At 38.4% G+C, this 19040-nt stretch overlaps 1 protein-coding gene across 2 annotated transcripts in view; it reads right to left on the reverse strand.

Annotated features, from left to right (window-relative positions):
* LOC122645819 (cyclin-H1-1) overlaps nt 1–14478 on the reverse strand; it is a 35540-nt gene extending 21062 nt beyond the window's left edge. Inside the window, exons 1-10 of one of the 2 annotated variants that reach the window (XM_043839189.1) lie at nt 14329–14478; nt 14022–14072; nt 11529–11601; nt 11310–11428; nt 11155–11228; nt 6526–6646; nt 6357–6425; nt 6057–6098; nt 2659–2736; nt 1–59 (exon numbers count right to left, since the gene is read on the reverse strand). In XM_043839189.1, coding sequence (XP_043695124.1) covers nt 1–59; nt 2659–2736; nt 6057–6098; nt 6357–6425; nt 6526–6646; nt 11155–11228; nt 11310–11428; nt 11529–11601; nt 14022–14072; nt 14329–14388 — 746 coding nt within the window. In that variant the 5' untranslated portion in view covers nt 14389–14478. Of the gene's footprint in view, nt 60–2658; nt 2737–6056; nt 6099–6356; nt 6426–6525; nt 6647–11154; nt 11229–11309; nt 11429–11522; nt 11602–14021; nt 14073–14328 lie in introns of both variants that reach the window. The other variant, XM_043839190.1, reaches the window with a different exon arrangement.
* Nucleotides 14479–19040: the final 4562 nt, after the last annotated feature.

The following is a 19040-nucleotide window of genomic DNA, read 5'->3' on the forward strand; positions in this document are numbered from 1 at the left end:
CTCTCAAAAGTGAGAACACTGTGTAGCTCATTCGATCTACGCAAAGCCGCCAATCCCAACTGCACAAGGCAAAGAAAACTAAAATCAATGAAAGACAAAAGAATGAATATACACACAAGTTTTCATTTCCTCAACCCATGAAGTTACAAAAGTATACCATTAAGTCCCATATTCAGTTATGTTACACACAATAAACTCAAGGGTCCATCATCTAATGTGTATAAATTGAGGGATGAACTGCATCTGCAAGAATTGGATCATTAACAAGAGGGTGATGGAGCATTATAGAGTCCTAGAGAACCCATTGGTCCAACAACTGAGAGGAGACCTGACCCATATGTGCCTCTACACAAAAGGACCAGGAGTCCGCCTCATGAATATCCCAAAGATCCATGGGCCTCAATTAAGAGAAGGGGGGCTAAAACCAGGGGGAAATTTTTTTTTTTTTTGTTGGGGGGGGGGGCAGAGTTGGGCAGTATAAAATTGAGAAGTTTTTACTGGGGCTTAAGTCATAATTTTGTCTTTTTAAAAAGGAAACCAGTTATACGCAAGGAGAGTCTTACAAAAGCTTCTAACTTTGGAAGGTCTAGTTTAAGGAGAGTATTCGTTTCTTCCTTTCTTCTGTTTAGGGGCTTTTACCTCCTTAAGAGGCATATTTTAGTGTCTTGGCAGATCAGTTGGTTGTCGTTTCTCTTGGAGAGTTAATGGAGTGTTTCCTATTAATAAATTCTGCATTTAAACAATCAAACTCCTTTATTCCTGATGTTTGATGCTATAAGTCTCCAGTGTTATTGCTATTATTCCACCTTCTTGCTGCTAGTTTAATCCCTGCTATTGGCTGCGATTTTTACTGGTTTTATTAAAACTGTCTTGGTAATAATCTATTGAATCTGGAAAGATTACCGGCTTTGGTTAACTGTGAATCAAAGTGATTAATCTTGGGTTCAAATCAGAGAAGCTTCTACTGTTTTTTTACCGGAATCATTAAGTTTAGGATTTAGTATCTCAGAGCTATCTCCATCTGGGCAGTACTTAGGGCCACATTAGTTGGCCAACAAACACCACCGAACCTGCTTCTTTGGTTTTGGTACTTTGAAGGTATGGATATGATGCGACCACAGGTTTGAAAACCATAATTCCAAAAAGCTGTGGCCCACCCTGTACATAAATTTTAGATTAAACAAAGCACTGTTGAATGCATTCCATCCATTGAACCGAGAGGAGCTTTTGCTGGTTGTTCACGATCGTGAGGTTGAAGACAACCTCTCCCACTTATTAAAGCCCTTTATTCCTCTTTCGAAAATTACCCCTCCCCTTCTTCCCTTATTCTTCTTTATCCCTTATCTTCCCTTATTCTTCTATATCCCATATCTTGAATTTATTCCAAGGCTACCAACTATTTAAACCATAATACCAACTCTATACTCTTCTTTCTTTATACCTAGTAGTCATTTAAAATCCCATTTATTTACTGAATTGCCACTCTCTCATAAAATTAGAAATATTTACTGTTTTGCCACTGAGCTCTTGACTTGAGTCTTCTATTACTTGGGTGGGCCCATTGCGAACCCAAACAGAGTTTCCAAACCCTGGGATCGCATCAATGAGGTTGGGTATCTATCACTGCCAAACTCATAAATCCTCCTCCAGCAGCAGGGTCTGAAGAAACTCTAAACAGTGGACATGTTTAATATGCGGTTATTTGATAAACATCATCCTATAACGCTTCTACTGCATGATAATATTCTCCATGATTCTATTTGACCAGAACTGCATAGACATGCACATGGTGTTGGCCAGGGCTTTGACACCCTTCATCATCCAACACAAAGATGCATCAAGTGCCATCAATGAGCTGAGCTAGTTTGGCTCGTTCATTAGCAGTGTTCCTGTGGCTGGTAGAAGCTCAGCCTGTTTACATATATATCATATGTAAATTGAAGTGCAATTATCTTAAGTAGGAAAAAGAAAGCAACAAAAAAAAGAACATAATAGTATTTGCTACTTTTCGTGTTTTTGGCCTGTGGGGTTTGATCTATTGACTATTGGCCTTGTGGACTTCAAGTGAAAATCAATCCAATATATCCATCCAAGCTCATGATCACTTCATTGGTTTATCATGTGCCTTATCTGCATTCTACTCCCTTTCCAGGAAAAAGGAGTAAACAAAAATGCATCACCAGTCGGAAACACAACTTCTATTAAAAATTTTTGTTTAAGGGAAGCAGCATGATTATTGAGTTACTGTAGAGAAATGAGTTCTAAACTAACAATATGAACTTGGAGTCCGACAATAAGTTTCACTTAAAGAAAGTGCTAATCAAGTCTTCTCCATTCAGAATTCTTGGAAGGAGCCCCCATGAAACAATTGTTCCATATCCACCCCACCCTCCAAAAAAAAAATTGTTTTTCACCAACATAATGGAAAGCAAACCACATATGATAAACAAAGAAAATTATTTAGAAAGACAAACTGAAGAAAGAAGCAGAAACTGAACATATTATTTATAAACAATATGATCATGCCACTATGGTCAAACTTGATTGTTATATATAAATCTGTTCCATCATACTCTTAATACAAATCAAAGAAACAACATGGACGAACTTCAACAGTTGCAAGTAATGTGCACAAGAAGTCAGATCGACAGAGAATACCTGGCCAGGAGGGAAGAGAAGTGGCGCATCAGTGAGCATCGTTTTATCTACTTCCAATTTTGCTGTTTCTTGCAAATCCTGAAATGATATGGAAATGCTGAGAACAAACTTTAAAGCTCACATGTTCAAACTCTTATGCATAATGCACAAGGAAACAGATAAGATGTACAACCCATATAGTGATGTGTATTGGAAATCCAAGGCTACAGTGCTATCAAAACTGCATTCAAGAGTTCAATGCTTTGAACCAAAGAAATCTTTCTTGACTAACGGGATACGCATCAAACTATAGCATTATATAGATTCGCTGAAGATCAAAAGGTCAGAAACACAACTTCTAAAATAAGGAAACTGACCTACCACTAGAAAATTCTGCTCACTATCTACCTATTTACTCATACTGAGCCAATTCAATATTTTAATCTTAAAGTAGGAGACAAAATTTGCCAGGATACCTTAAGGCTGTGTTTGGGTCATTGATTGAAAGTCCACGTGATTTCCAAATCGGTGGAATTGAGAATATCCTTGTTTGGATGGATGGAAAAGCAATCTTACCCAATTCTGTCCAGAATTGGAGCACAAAATTCAGACCGCCAATTCCACTATTTGAAATCCAAAGGTCAGTTCATTATTTCAATTTACATAGTTTCATTTTTCAATTTATGTGGAACTAAAAATTGTTCAATAAGGAAATAGTGGCTTCGAAAGCGGTGGATCAGATTCACATGTTGGGTAAGGACCGTATGGTGTATATGCTGGTGGACCATCCTTTGAAAGCATCGGTTCATTTGGATATGGTGGTGGCATGGTGGATCTTCTGCTTCATTTGGATATGGGAGTGGGCAGGGTGGCCATGGAGCATCTTCTGCTTTAATTAGATATGGGGATGGGTCAGGTGCTGGGTCATCTTTTATCGACAGCATCTTTGGGTATCCGGCCCAACCATGTGTGCCAGCTCCACCTTCTTACAGTCACAGTGCCCTTCCCTAGATTGGGATATCATGGACATGATAATGACAGGGCTTATATATGGGTAGTAATGGACTATCAAAACAATTGGGCCCAAAACATGTCATGGGATACATATGTGTTGCATTCTAATGAACGGCTACGACATCTTCAGTGGTACGTAGCTAGTAGATCAGACCAACCAAGAAACTCCTCGAGGAATTGAATGATGAATGATGAGTGTTTTAATAAGGCGAGTGTATATTGTAGAAGATCATTCAACGTACACCATAGTTATCACGGCGTCTAGGCGACCCATGGTGTTGGAGAGGGTCCAAAAGCAAGGCGACCAAGTCGACCAAGGCGCCTAGACGCGTCGCCTTTACAACTATGGCGTACACTAGCAAACTTGGGTAAAAAAAAATTTTGTGAAACTACTTTATGGATTAGGTTTAAAATGTCAAAAATAGGCCGCCCAGAAAAAACCAAGGCAAAAAACAGTCATTTGAGTCTCGAAATCACCATCTCGAGTTGGCTGGGAAGAAATACCAGGTTTCGGTTGAAACCTGGTATATCTCAGTTTCGTGGCTGGTTCAAACTGGTCTTGAAACCTAGATTTAAAACCTTGTCTGATACAATGTGACAAAATAGGAACAGCCGAACAGATAATGATCAGTGCAGCATAGAAGAGAGTACGAAGAAGAAAATGAAGAAAAGACCATCCATACGGCTAGATTGAATTAGTCTAACCATTTGGGCAGCATGTTTATTTATAACACAAACTTTGCATAATTACAAATAAGGACAATAACCCTAAATCCCTAATGACAATTAAGGACAACACTTATGTATATCTGAATTGGATCATGTTGACTGAGAAGTCACCCTAATCCAACTTTGTGGAAGTGTGACATATTTATAGAGGGTTGGGAGCCACTGTTATGATATGTTAAGTTTGAAGCTTCAAATATGATTCTTAGTAAAAGTATGAAACCATGGTTCAAGATTTCACGAAATATCATCGATATATCGGCATATTTCGGAAATTTCGGCAAAGTTTCGTGATATTTCGGGATTTACATGGCAATTGTGGATGACTACTCGTTTCTTCTCCGAAACTATACCGTGGTCCACGTATGTCCTTCAGATAGAGAGCAATAGGCGTCGACTCCAGCGGAGCATGAGTGGGATCGATCCAGGAAGGCATAGCAATTATTACTAGGATTTGTTTTATGATAGTTGTGAGTCTTGTGAGTTGTGAGTTGTGAGTTGTGAGTTGTGAGTTGTGAGTTGTGACTTTGTGTATTGATTATTGAGTATTGAACTAATGACTCTTATGGAGTTTATGAGTTATGACTTATGAACTTATGCACTTATGACTTTATGAGTTTAAAGTTTAAACTAAAGGCTACATTTGACTTTATTTTTGTTTCATTACTTAGTTTAAATTTATTATTATGTCTTTTAGTACTCATACAATGTGTATTTAACTATTTATACATCAGGGTCCGACCGTATACTGTCAATCAAGGGTGCAAACCCAAAACACCACTTTGAGTTCACTTTTTTGCAATATGAAAGTTTAAATATGTTTATTTAGCTTAAATAAGGGTGTACATGAAGTATTAGGCTTTAATAATGGCCAAAAACCCACCGAGATGGACTGCTGAAATATGGCAGAAAAAATACCATATTTTGGCAAAATTTCGGTAAATTTCGGATATTTCGGAAATCTCGACCTACCCAAAATGGCTAGACGAGACGAGATCTTGAACCTTGCATGAAACGATTGTTGTGTTTTGTTATTAAGTCAATAACCCTATCAAGCCTAATATTGATACCAATTCTCGAGAATGGTTGTTCAGTTGGTCCTAATACACCGCCACTGAACTCATTTAAAGGTATTCAACAAAGTTCAAGCCCTTTTCATCATTCAGTCTTTTTTTTTCCTGGTCCTCCTTCGACTCATGATTTAGTTAAACAGTCCAATCGGTTGATGCAGGTTTTTTCCTTTTTTCAGTCAGACAAATTAATTTTGTATACATGCATTTGGGGTATTAGGGGGTAGAATACAAGAAAAAGTGACAAACTAGACCTTACCAGTTGACCCAGCTGGCCTCTTCATTTCTAGATGCAGTTTAGGTGGTTTTATCTATATATTTTGTCTTCTTATAGTTGTTTGGATGGTGTTATTTATGATACAAATATTTTACTTGGCTCACTTACAAGTTACAATTACATATGGCTTTGCTAACCATTTCAAGCACAAAATTGGTCTTCGGCTCATCAGTAGAGCCTTTGGGATGCAGAATGTGACTCCAAAATAACCCCAAGAGGACAAATGAAAATCAAAGGAATGATTGATAAACCAAACACATGAGAGGTGCAAAGCATAACAAAAATGACAATCATTTAGAAACAACAATATGGAGAATGAAAGCAACAATTACCTTCAACTTTTGCAGCTGGTCGTCCTTCGCCTGGCAAAACTCCTTCAGAACCATCGAAAATATTACGGAATGCAGCAAAAGTACAATCGAAGTCAATGAATAGCCACATTATATGAACAAAAAACAAATCAAAAGAAAATCCTACTGCAGGAGAATCTGCAGTTTTCCTCTTAGAAATATCTTTTTTTGTGTGCAAATACCACTGGTTGAACCACATGATAGGTTTCCTCCATTAGGACACCGACCATACAAACTAGTGCAAATGCAGTCATCTAATAAATGAGTAATACCCAAACAGACCTCCATATCATCAACAAAACCTTCAAGTGTCCGATATGGTGCGTAAACAATAAGATCAAATCCCAGGCTCTGCATCCAAGCCAGAAATATAAAATAACCAAAAACTTGTAAGACAATGATTAAAATCAGCAAAAGAGAGATAACAGCAGCATGTGAAGCATATCCATGCCTGAAGAACTATCATCTCATTATTGAGAATCATTTGATGATCCTGTTGAATCCCCTTACCAAGCTCCTCTGCAGATACATGGTTTTCTTCTATTTTACATGATGCATAAATGCAAGTTAACCTGCACAATTAAAAAGTCATTTTCAGTTACATGACTGAAATGTTGAACAACAATAACAGCACCAAGTCACCAACAATAAGGAATAGTAATGTAAGTGCAGTCTCCAGTACATCACCAATGAGAGACCATTAAAGATGCACAAGACAGACAAGTTGATAGCCTCAGAAGAAAAAAAAAACAAATTCTAGCATATATTCATGTATAAGTGCATCCACCAGTGTCTTCCCAATCTTAGATGTTGTTTTAAGATCTTGTTTGCACACATATTTACTGTTAGAAGTATCTTGTGAAGGGTAAAATGGGGATAGTCCCATTCTCGATATTTGCGTCAGCTAGATGGCATTGGGCTTATCCCCTTTAGTTTTGTTTCCTGTTTTACCCCTGTAAAGCATTTTATATTAATGTGATTTCTGGCCTCTCCCTCATTATTGAGAGTCCGGCTTTTCTCTCACTTTCTTCTCCTCTTTTCTCCTCTCCTTCTTTCTTTTCTTCTATTTTCCTAGTGTTTACATGGTATCAGAGCTTGTCTGATCAAGAAGGGCAAGCTTCCACTTCCTCTTTCAGTCCATCTCTTACTCCTACAACCAAAAGAAGAAGGAGGAATAAACACTATCAAATTTTGAAGACCTTTTAAGGGATCCTCTAATGTAGTCCTAGATAGGTAGGAGACCTACTAGGAGCCAGACAACAGGATCAATCGCAAAAGGGGTTGCTGGTTCGAATGGACAGCACTAGGATTTAGGTTAATTCTAGGGTTTAGGATGGGAATTTGGGAATGGGTCTTATATGGCTTTAATATGCAGGTCTAGGGGGTTATTATGGGATAAAAATAATTGGATTTGGTTAAGTTTGAAAATTTTACAGAATTAGGGTTAGGGTTTCGGGTTTTAGGAATTAGGAAATAGGCTGAATTTAGGGTTTCTAATGGGAATTTAGGGCAGGGTTTTGGATCGAGTATAGGTAGCGCAGTGAGGGTACTGTGGTTGAAATTTGATGATAAACTAATGGGGAAATTGAATTGAATTGAGAAATTAGGGTTTAATGGAGATAGGATTAATGGAGGTCGATTGGAGAATGATTAGGGTAGAATGTAAGGAATTAGGAGAAGAAGATAGTTGCAGAAAATTAAATAACTCACTGATTTTGAAGATCAACAGCAATAGGAGCTTGAGAATTGATTGAAGAGGACCTCCCGATCATAAGCAGATGCAAGGAGTCGTAGGAGTCCACCCACCCTTTCCACTTAGATAAACACACAAAGATGCAACATTCTCAAGGAGCAACAGTAGCAACAAAGGCAGCAAGCATAAAGCTGAGTTTTTATTAATCAAAATTCGTGTTCAAGGCTTTGCCCCCTTACAACCTTACATAAAAGACTCAAAGACTTCTACTCTAAAAATGAAAGACCTAACCCTATCCCTAACCTATTAGGTAACTTAAACTGACTAGGAAACTAAAATACTAAAGGAAATAGACTCAAAACATGGTTGGACTTATAGAGTCCTAATCCAGCCCAACTTACATCACATGACCACTTAAGTTGTCACATAACCACTTAACCAAGTCACATGATCATTTAAATTGAACCAATTGGATGCAACCAATTTGAACCGGTTCAATTAAAAAACATAAAAATAAACTAAGTATTGGGCTAATCCCGTATACAACCTATATACCCTTAGTTTAGGCTCATTAAAGTGGCCTATTACATAGAAAAGGGGCCTATTACATAGAAAACCCTTGGGATCAAAGGCCCGACATATATATATCCCAACCCTAGACTTATTCCTAATAAAAGAAGCCCAGTTTGGTGATAATTCTGCATCATCCTCTCTGTTGTAGGGGGTAGCTCACCCCATTTTTTGAAGCCTAGAAGGTGTTTGACAGATTGCAGCAATGGGTTGAAGACATCAGTTTTAACTTTTAACAAAATGGTGTGGCTGAACGGAAGAACCGTCACTTGATGGAAGTGACTCGGTCCCTTCTCTTTGAAATGAAAGTGGACAAGTCTTTCTAGGCTGATGTAGTGTTAACTCTTTGTTACCTTATCAATCGAATGGCCTCCTCTATCCTAGGTGGGGGCATTCCTCATGCTTTGCTCTTTCCTTCTGAATCTTTATTCCCCTTACCCCCACGTTTCTTTAGGTGTGTCTACTTTATTCGAGACCATACTTCAGGGTTATCGAAGTTAGACCCCAAAGCTATTAAGTGTATTTTTGTGGGCTATTCTCGTGTTTAGAAGGGGTATCGTTGTTATTCTCCTGTTCTTCGCAAGTATTTTATTACTGCTGATGTCTCTTTCTTTGAGTCTCAATCTTATGTGCATGAGCCTGTTGTGGACCCTTCCTTGGATGAGGATCTTCCTGTGTTATTTCGCTTGTGTAGCCTCTAGTTCGGCCTTCCATCATTCATGTTTATCACCATGAACCTCGTCCAAGAGAAGAAGTTGCCACCCCTATTGATGCTCCGCCTGCTGCCACATCTTTTTTGCCGTCTGTGGATCCCACCCCTGATCCTCCCTTTTTTGATTTGGATCAGCCCATTGCTCATCGGAAAGGTACTCGTCAGTGTGTTAAATACCCCATTTCTTTTCATGTTTCTTATTCTGGCTTATCTTCTCGCTTTCAATCCTGTCTTTCTACTGTTGCATCTCATCCTATTCCTAAGAGCATTGCAGAGGCATTATCTATTTCTGGCTGGAGGACAACTATGGAAGAAGAATTACAGGCTTTGGGGCATAACCACACTTGGGATCTTGTTCCACTGCCACCTGGGAAGTCTGTTATTGGTTGTCGTTGGGTCTATATGGTCAAGGTTAATGCTGATGGCTCTCTTGCTCGCCTGAAAGCTCAATTGGTGGCCAAGGGTTATGCCCAAGTATATGGTGTTGATTACTTGGATACCTTTTCTCCGATTGCCAAACTCTCTTCTGTTCGTGTCTTGATCTCTCTTGCTGTCTCTCATCGATGGCCTATGCATTAGCTTGATGTCAAAAATGCTTTCCTCCATGAAGATCTTCATGAGTTGGTGTATAGATTGAAGAAATCTTTGTATGGATTGAAACAATCTCCGACGGCTTGGTTTGGCCGGTTTACAGAAGTGGTTCTTGAGTTTGGCTTGTCACGATGCAATAGTGACTATTCTCTTTTCTCTCGTCAGACAAGTGCTGGAAGGATTTTCCTAATTGTATATGTTGATGATATTGTGATTACTGGTGATGACTCTACAGGCATTGATAGTTTAAAAACTCATCTAAAACAGAGATTTCAAACTAAAGATTTGGGAAAATTGAATTATTTCCTAGGAGTTGAAGTGGCTCAATCCAGGAAGGGAATATCTCTCTCACAACGGAAGTACACTCTTGACTTGCTTACGGAGACTGGGATGCTAGGGTGCAAGCCTCTTGATAACCCAATGGATCCCAATATCAAGCTTGTTGCAGATGAGGGAGATGCTCTTGATGATCTAGAAAGATACAGAAGGTTGGTTGGAAAGTTGAATTACTTGACATTCACTCGACCTGATACTTCATTTTCGGTTAGTGTTGTAAGTCAATTCATGTCATCTCCTAGAACACCTCATTGGGATGCTGTCATTCGGATTTTAAGGTATCTCAAGAAGGCTCCCGGACGAGGATTAGTGTACACTGATCATGGCCATACACGAGTCAAGGGATTTTCTGACGCAGATTGGGCTGGATTACTGATGGATCGGAGGTCAACTACAGGCTACTGTATATTTGCTGGAGGGAATCTTGTTTCATGGAAGAATGAAAAACAGAGTGTAGTGGCTAGATCAAGTGCAGAATCCGAGTATCAAGCCATGGCCCATGCTACTTGTGAGCTGGTTTGGTTGAAGATGTTGTTGACTGAGCTTGGGTTTGAGCGCTCTACACTAATGCAATTGTGGTGTGATAATCAGATAGCAATACATATTGCCTCAAACCCCGTATTCCATGAGAGAACTAAACATATTGAGGTGGATTGTCACTTTGTAAAAGAAAAACTCCAACAGAGCATGATCTCAACAAAGTATGTCAAGACTGGAGACCAACTTGCTGATATGTTTACTAAGTCTCTAGTAAGTGGGAGGGTTAACTATATTTGTAACAAGCTGGGCATGATTGATATATATGCTCCAGCTTGAGGGGGAGTGTTAGAAGTATCTTGTGAAGGGTAAAATGGGGATAGTCCCATTCTCGATATTTGCGACAGCTAGATGGCGTTGGGCTTATCCCCTTTAGTTTTGTTTCCTGTTTTACCCCTGCAAAGCATTTTATATTAATGTGATTTCTGGCCTCTCTCTCATTGTTGAGAGTCCAGCTTTTCTCTCACTTTCTTCTCCTCTTTTCTCCACTCCTTCTTCTTTTCTTCTATTTTCCTACTGTTTACATTTACATATATTGGTTCTAGTGCATTATCCATGCTTTTCACATTAGTCTGAGCAATCATTGTGTTTTAAAGAATAAGAATTCTAAGAAACTGAAAAATACCAAAATTGGATCTTACATTATGTGCTTTGGGTGATGCTCCATGACAGACCATTGCAAATAAAACCTTTTAAAGTATATGATGGCTGTTGCCTGCAAGGCCAATTTTACTTCAATGAAGGACGATGAAGCCCAATTATATGGTCTCTGATTTCTAAGGAAAAAATCACACACCTGAATTTTATGTGGAAATCCAAAGGCGCCACATACTTCTTGAATCTTATGTTCATAGAACACCCGCATAAGTTGCTCTTCCTCAATATTAAGTGCCTTCGGAAGGGAGTGCTTCTCAGCTAGGTGCAAATATGTTAAATTGTATTAGAAATTATTAGGAAATGTTCACCTTCAACTGGGGAAAAAGGTCTCAAAATTTAAAACCCCATTTACCATTATCTTTTGCATCAAGTTGAGCTTGTGGATAAGACAATGACCCATCAACATCTACTTCCATACGTGTTGCTCCATACTTTAAAAACAATAGAAAACATATGTCATTGCATGTCCAATAGAAAAGACTAAGCAAAATGAAACTATTTGGTGGGGAAGACCATGAAAACATTAGCAGTAATAACTAATAAGAGTTCAAGGGAGTGTGTCAAGAGCTGCAAAGCATATAATCCCTATACATAGTACACTGACATAAGTGTATATCTCTATCATCTATGAGATATAAGACAACTCAGAAATAAGAGTGGGTACATTACATCTAGTGAAGTCAACTAAGTAGACATTAGACATCTCAATGATAAGTAGCATGATATTTTTTTATTTTTTTTTGGGACGTCAGTAAAGTGATTTTATTAAAAGGAAAGATGAGAAAATGATTGAACAGAACTACAAGTACACATGGACCACCCAACCTACACTAAGAGTTCCATTGGCATCTAATATCCATGACGATAACATTGGAATTCCTTAGTTCGAGAGACACACCAAATAAGATTGTGTACAACCCTCTTTAACACCACATGCACAGGCACAGCATAATGATCAAATTCCCTACCATTCCTAGCTCTTCAGAGGCACCAAATAATTGCTCAAGCAATAAGAATTCAAAACTTCTTTCCTTTACCCAGCAAATATTGGTTTTCCCACCTCCAGAAGAAAGTGAAAAAATCAGCACGAAGGACCCTTTCACCCCAGTATGGGCAATAATTTCCCTCGACACTGAGTAGCAAAAGGGCAACAGCAAGAAAGATAAGTTACTGTTTCAGCATCTCCTAAGCAGAAGAATCACAAATTTGACAGCACGTGACCTCTTGAAATCAGGTCATTTAGAGTAAAAAGCTACTGTTAGGTGGTCCACATGCAAAATTGGACCTTGATGGGGCATCTTTTAACCCAACTCTGATCAGCTGGAAAATCTGCATGGTCCTGACTACTAAAAAGAGCAGCCAACTAAGATTTTTTGACTAAGAAAACACCATTCCCTTCCCACCTCCTCTGGATTGCAAGTACAGCTCTTGAGTCGTTCCATTAGAGCAGCATATTCTCCCACTTACAAATTATCTAGATATCTTCCACTCCAGCTTGCCTGTCTGTTGCAATAATGTATATATCAGGGAAGGCCTTCAACTTTTGATCACCACTTTGTTCCGAAAAGGATAAAAAAAAATTAATCACCACACCAAAAGTCATGGAAAAATGAAGCTAAATTATCTTTTCACACCTTAGCTTTATTTCTCTGCATGAAGAAAAAAGAGAATGAAAAGCCTAGCCTTTACGCTATCATCCTCCCCAATATGTATGGTGTCTCAGACCAATCTTCGCATATTCTAATGCAGTGAATATCTTCTAAACTAAGGGTGAAAAAACAAAGAGTGGAATATCTCCGCACAGAGCTTTGATAAGATTCTCTTCCTCCTACATAAAGAAATGTGAAAAGTTTCTGTCTGTACTTTCACCCAACCTGTAGATTTCCTATTAACTGTAAGGTCATAAGAAAGGCCATGGATCTAGGGACTGCTGTTTCTTCCCCTAATTTGACATTTTCAAGACCTTCAGCAATCTGGGAGTTCAGATTATTTATCAAAAACTCAATTTTTTCTCGACGAATTATTTAGCTATGAACTTTGAACTTAAGATTAGTAGCTTGTTGACCTGAATCATTCTGATGGACAGATCAGGGAGCCAGGCCTAAGGCAATATCAAGGCTCATCACAAGCCTGAGCCGAGCTAGTCAAGACCCTCTTCTTCTTCTTCTTCTTCTTCTTCTTCTTCTTTTTTTTTTTTTTTTTTTTTTTTTGGGTGGGTGGTGGTTGGGGGGAGGGGGCGGGGGGTTCTATCCTAATGTAAGCTATAAGGGAAGGCTAAGACAAGCCAATAGAAACCTACAACTACCAAGGGGGGAGGGGAGAGAGGGGTGCCTTTTTTGGCACAATATGCGAACCAAGAGAGTCGATCCCTTGACCTCTTGGGGGGCATGCACTCCAACCGGCAAGCCACCAACCAACCGACCAAGAGGTTGTTTGCGCTGGTCTAGACTTGGTTTCTTCGCAACCCTAAGCTAAACACAGCCAAGAAATTTCTCCATAATATTTATGAAAAAAAACATCTGTATTAGTAATGTACTCTTACTCAGAAGTCCCTCCAGCAAATAGGAAAGAATATGAGCAATTTCTATACTGACGAGAATGCAATAAAACTACAGCTATAGAATTTAAAAAATTGGGGGGGAGAAAATGCACAAATGAACTTCATCACAATAAGCATTACTGAAAATAGCTTATAGTTATAGTGAGCAAATGGAATAGTCCAAACTGAATAAACATAAGAAACGAAACAACAACAACTCAGCCATAAGCAAGGAAACACGCTGACAAATAAAATTAAGTAAAACTAACAAGAAAAATAAAGGTATTACAAGAACCCAGGTGAGTGCTTCACCTGCTCCAGAGTTTTTCTAGCTCTTTGATTCGTAGCTTTGCATTTTTCCAACTATATTCAAAAACACAGTTGAATTACAAATTAGCATGCATAACGAGAAATTTTTCTTAGTTTGATTAAATAACTGACCAATACCGCACAAAAATGTGAAACTCTAACGTAAAGCTCAACCAAAACGTTCGCCAAAAAAACCCCTTTATTTTTCAAAACAAAAGTTTCAATTATCCTTTCCTATGTTAACAAAGAACTGAAAAAGCAGCGAATAAAAATCATAAATTGAAATGAGGGCAATAGGAGATTGTATTACAAGATCGGTTGGAGAGAAAATCCACTTGACTCGATGCGTAGAGGTCTGGAAATCAGCCATGGCTACTTTAAACTCTGTATAAGGGCCTAAACAGAGCAGAATGCAGAGCTGTTAATTGCTATTGCAGGAGTCACTTTTTACTGCCAAAAGTATGAGCTCCGTGCAATGCAAAATCCTCTGAGCCAACGGGTTATCTAGACGGGCACTTTCGTATAGAGAAGAATCTCTAGATGAGCAATTTGCTACATGGAGAGGAATCTCTATATGAGCAGTCTGCGACTATGTATAATACGCGGATTTACTAACTATAGTCTGCGATGCGGAAGTCTGATGTGGAATTTTTGTCATCTCAAGTGTGGTGCACTGCACTGCACTGCTAGTGGATCGGACATTGCACCTAAGACTAATCACCTCCAATTCGCTGTCCGCTCCAATTCCTCCAATTCCTCTAATAGGGGGAGTGGACCCCACCTTGGGCAGCCTTGGGCAGTGTGTTCGGGTAAGGGGTAGGATGGTCATTTTTGCCCCTTATATGAGGAATTGGAGGAATTGGAGCGGGCAGCAAATTGGAGGGGATAATGATTCACAGTGCACCTCATTTGTGCATTGGATTTTTATCCTTCCAAGTGCAGTGGCTACCGTCTGATCCACTTTAAAGGTACATTGGGCAATGCACCGCGCTTGAGATGATGAAAATTGATTGCATCCGTATTTATCATACGAATAAATAACCGTAGTATTGAAAAGCATATCGAACTTTGAGCAGAAAATAGGCCCAATATCAATTTTGACTGGTCAAATCCTCCACTACCGGGGAGGGATGATGTCAAATCATCCGGTGACTTTGTTTTTATCCTCTGAACTTAATTTAAGAATTTAAATTTTCACATAGATTGGGTGTCCATCACATGACTTATGTCACAGGCCAATATGACTCATTCCTTTATATGATATCACTTTGGTAATCTAAGGCTTTATATAAATCCTAGTAGGATTATTTTTCTGATCTACATAAAGTTGATAGCGTTATCTCGCTAGTCTCATCAGATATATATCCAAGACATGTGTGTATGTCTTTTATACTTTTTGACCTTTAATCTTTGTCTTTATATAAAGGGACTGAATGATGTTCTAACAAGTAATAATATACTCTCACCCATGAATCTATGCTTTGTTCCCCTACCAAATTAAGCTCACCATCTTAACCAACACATTCTGGAGATCTTCGATTACTTTCATTGAGGCTTCATTAGTTTCAAGGCCCTGAGATTCGTAATGGGCTACGAGCTCCTGAGCGATCGACAATTTTTCTCTACTCTTCTGGGAATCTTTACGCTTAGAAGCAAAAGTTGGCAGAGAGGGAGAGGGAGTTAAAGGAAGAGCATTTGGGGTTGCAGGTTGTTCCATTTCTAATTGATTTTGCAGATTAGACCTCAAGTAGGGTTTTGGAGATTGAGTAGTGAGTCTGCAGATTCTTTCTTTGTGGATATTAGCAGGAAAACCCCTAAACTAGATGATGTTCTGCTATTTTATAGCCTAAAATGGATATTTTGTGAAGGTATGAAAGCAAAACTCAAACTCAAACTTCCATTGAACAGACCAGATCAGATAGAGAGAGAGAGAGAGAGAGATAGAGAGTACCTGGATGAGAGAGTGTCGACCTGGTTCTGCCGTAGTCGATGTAGAAGATGATGAGAAGCTGAAGCAGTTCAGTCTGGTTTTCCACTCAGGCTCATGAGGACGAAGAGAGTAGTCGAGTGAAAAATGGAACCCTTTTTTCCACTCACGATTACAGTTTTGTCCAACTTGTGCCAAGAAACGTAGAAACATGTGGGACATATTCCGTCAAACCTGTTCCATGACCCATAAATTTCAATTTATGTTTCTAAAATCACTAAAAATGAAACAGGTTTATCAAGCGATTTTTAGGGTGTTTTTCCGTTTCTCATAACAGAAAAAACACCAAAAACAGTTTATGGGAAAATGATCAAGCAGGCCCATATTTGTCATTTATATTCTTAACATTGTGACGCTCGATCCGGCCTTCTTACAAAACCATAAACTAATAAAACTATGGTTGAACATGTAACTCATGTTTACATTACCTATTCCATGAATCACCAACCGGGGGGGGGGAAAAAAAAGAATCATCAACCGAAACATTTTTTGTACATGCCACCTTTGAACCAAGGTAATGTTCCAAACACTAACATAAACAAAAAATCTAAGCCTATATGTTAGATTCTATTTCCAAGTAAAGATTTACCATTCTATTTGACTTTACTAATTTTTAAAAGAGAGTCAACATATATATGCATTTTCAAAATAACCCTCACATCTTGGGTTTCCCACATTCATACATATAAGTCATTATAATATGAATCATTTGTGAGAAAACTATAATCCCACACTTCCATTCTAATTGGCATGCATACGACTTTACTTGCATATCAAACATAGCATGTCATTCAACTTATGTCAACATACAACTTAATAAATATGTATATTATTATATGAACAAATACCGATGGACTATGTATCTGACCAAAATGCATTATACAATGCCACTTGTCTGTGTGAGACAACCGGCAAGGCTAACCAATTTGGTCATTTGTATTTATTTGTCAATAACATCAATAAAATCCCAAAATTCTGTTGAACTTGACTCAAACACTGAGATAAAAAAAAAAATCATACCTCTATCCTTTGATCCTTTTATGAAATCTCAAATCCATGGTTCATAATTTTTTTAACAAATGAGTTGTTAATTAAAGAGTCAGGTCTAACCCATGGCCAAAGTACAAATAAAACCCATAATCAGGCCCATTATCAAAGCTACTTTTGAAGTCTAACGGATGAAACTTGTATAGTTAAACAGTTTATACTTATTCTCTTCTCACTAAGATGCCCATGCTAAGAGGTACGAAACGATTCTATGAATGTGTCTCCATTTCTTGTCAATGTAGGCTTAAAGATTCCTAAATTGGTTAGTATAAAAAGGTGATTTATAGATTTCATCCAATGGCCCAAAAATTAAAAAAATAAAAACCACCAAAAAGTTTCAACCGTTGTAAACAAAAAGACACCGACTAAATAGACCATAACACCAAGTCTTTTCCCACAAAACATGTTTATTGACCAATCAAACATATTTTTCAATTCACACATTGGTAATTAGTTGTCTATAAGGAAAAGACATAACCCTCTAATATTTGGAATAATATATTTTAATTCATATAAAATGCCAATTTGATCTTTTTCCTAATTAAGACTACAAAACTTTAAAAAAAATTATTCATATGCAGAGCTGTCACATAACCCTTAGATGTGACACAACTAGGTTTTAGGTGGACCGTAAACAAGTAGCTTAACTCACTAAAAAAATGAAACAATCAACAACTATGGTTATATGATCAATGAGTTGAATGGGGGCAAACTGCATCCTCCCAAAACCAACTAGATTCTTGTTCCTCAAGTTCACAATTCAATGATTTTACTTCATATCATCATATGAAGTGTTGCACTTCAACCATTTAATTAGTGTCGAAATAAAACCACGCACACTATTAAGTCAAAAAATCTCCACAAGTCATCCTCCTGCGCCTTAGCCTGCATAGAAGAGTAGAGAAGACACCAGAGAGCTAGTTTGTACCAGCGGGGGATTCTCAGATGCCTAAGTCAGGTCTCTCTAAGCAAGACTTGAGAGTAATTCAAATAGTGTGTATGTGGTTATACCTGAGTATATATAGAGTTCGTGGCCGATTGAGGCAATATAGGAGAGAGTCCCAACATGACAAGTTTCATTTTTGGTAAGAGAACCACTAGCAGAATCCTTATAGGAGTGTGACCCCTGATTCATAGGGACTGTGGGGCGCTTTTCTAATAGTTCTGTTAAAGGAGTAGATTGGCATAAGGAAAGATTAATTCATGCCAACGTGGTGTGTTATGCCGTTTTTAGTAGGTTCCATATTGGAATAGTTCAAGGAAGTGATCCGGCAGTCTTTGCTCATTATGGGGTTGTGACCCCCTATTTACGTGGCACGATCTAATTGGATAGTTATATTTGGGTATAACACACACCAACAAGAGGGGGATATATATGGAAATTTTCTTGTAACAAAAAAAAAAAAGATATGAAATTTTCTGATTCCAAACTAACGATACAAAATGCTACCTCAGGATGGTGACATCATCATTGAATTAGTGTCAAAAATCAAACCGCGTAAAATCCTAGACTAAGCCCCAAAAGGGAAAGATAGAAAAAGAGAAAAAATAATTGTTGCTGGGTCTTGAAGACTACATTTGGTAATACTCTTCGGAAGTGATTTCATTGATTTCTTACTCATCCAGATAAAGCAAAATTGCGTTTGGCACGCCGGTCTTTTTTCTTGTCACAAAGAGTAGTTCTAGTTCAAAAAGTGCCCAGTGAGCACATTTGAAAAAGCAAAAAAATCATGTTTTTACTGTCCGTGAACACTTTTATAGAAATGCTCATGACCTTTTTTCCCCTCATTCCTGACTCCCTCATCCTCGACTCTCTAGTCCCTATCCTCTTTCACAACACCACCATCTCTTGCAATACTAGATGCAAGTACCACTGCAACCCTCGATTAGATCGTCCCTCTCCTCTCTTTTCTCCCTAACGCTCATCTCTCTCTGCTACCTGCAAGCCCCTCCCCCGATTGCAAAGCTCTTCTCCTTTCTTTCCTCCC

This window comes from Telopea speciosissima, chromosome 11 (assembly GCF_018873765.1).
Source record: "Telopea speciosissima isolate NSW1024214 ecotype Mountain lineage chromosome 11, Tspe_v1, whole genome shotgun sequence".
In the NCBI taxonomy this organism is placed as follows: domain Eukaryota; kingdom Viridiplantae; phylum Streptophyta; class Magnoliopsida; order Proteales; family Proteaceae; genus Telopea; species Telopea speciosissima.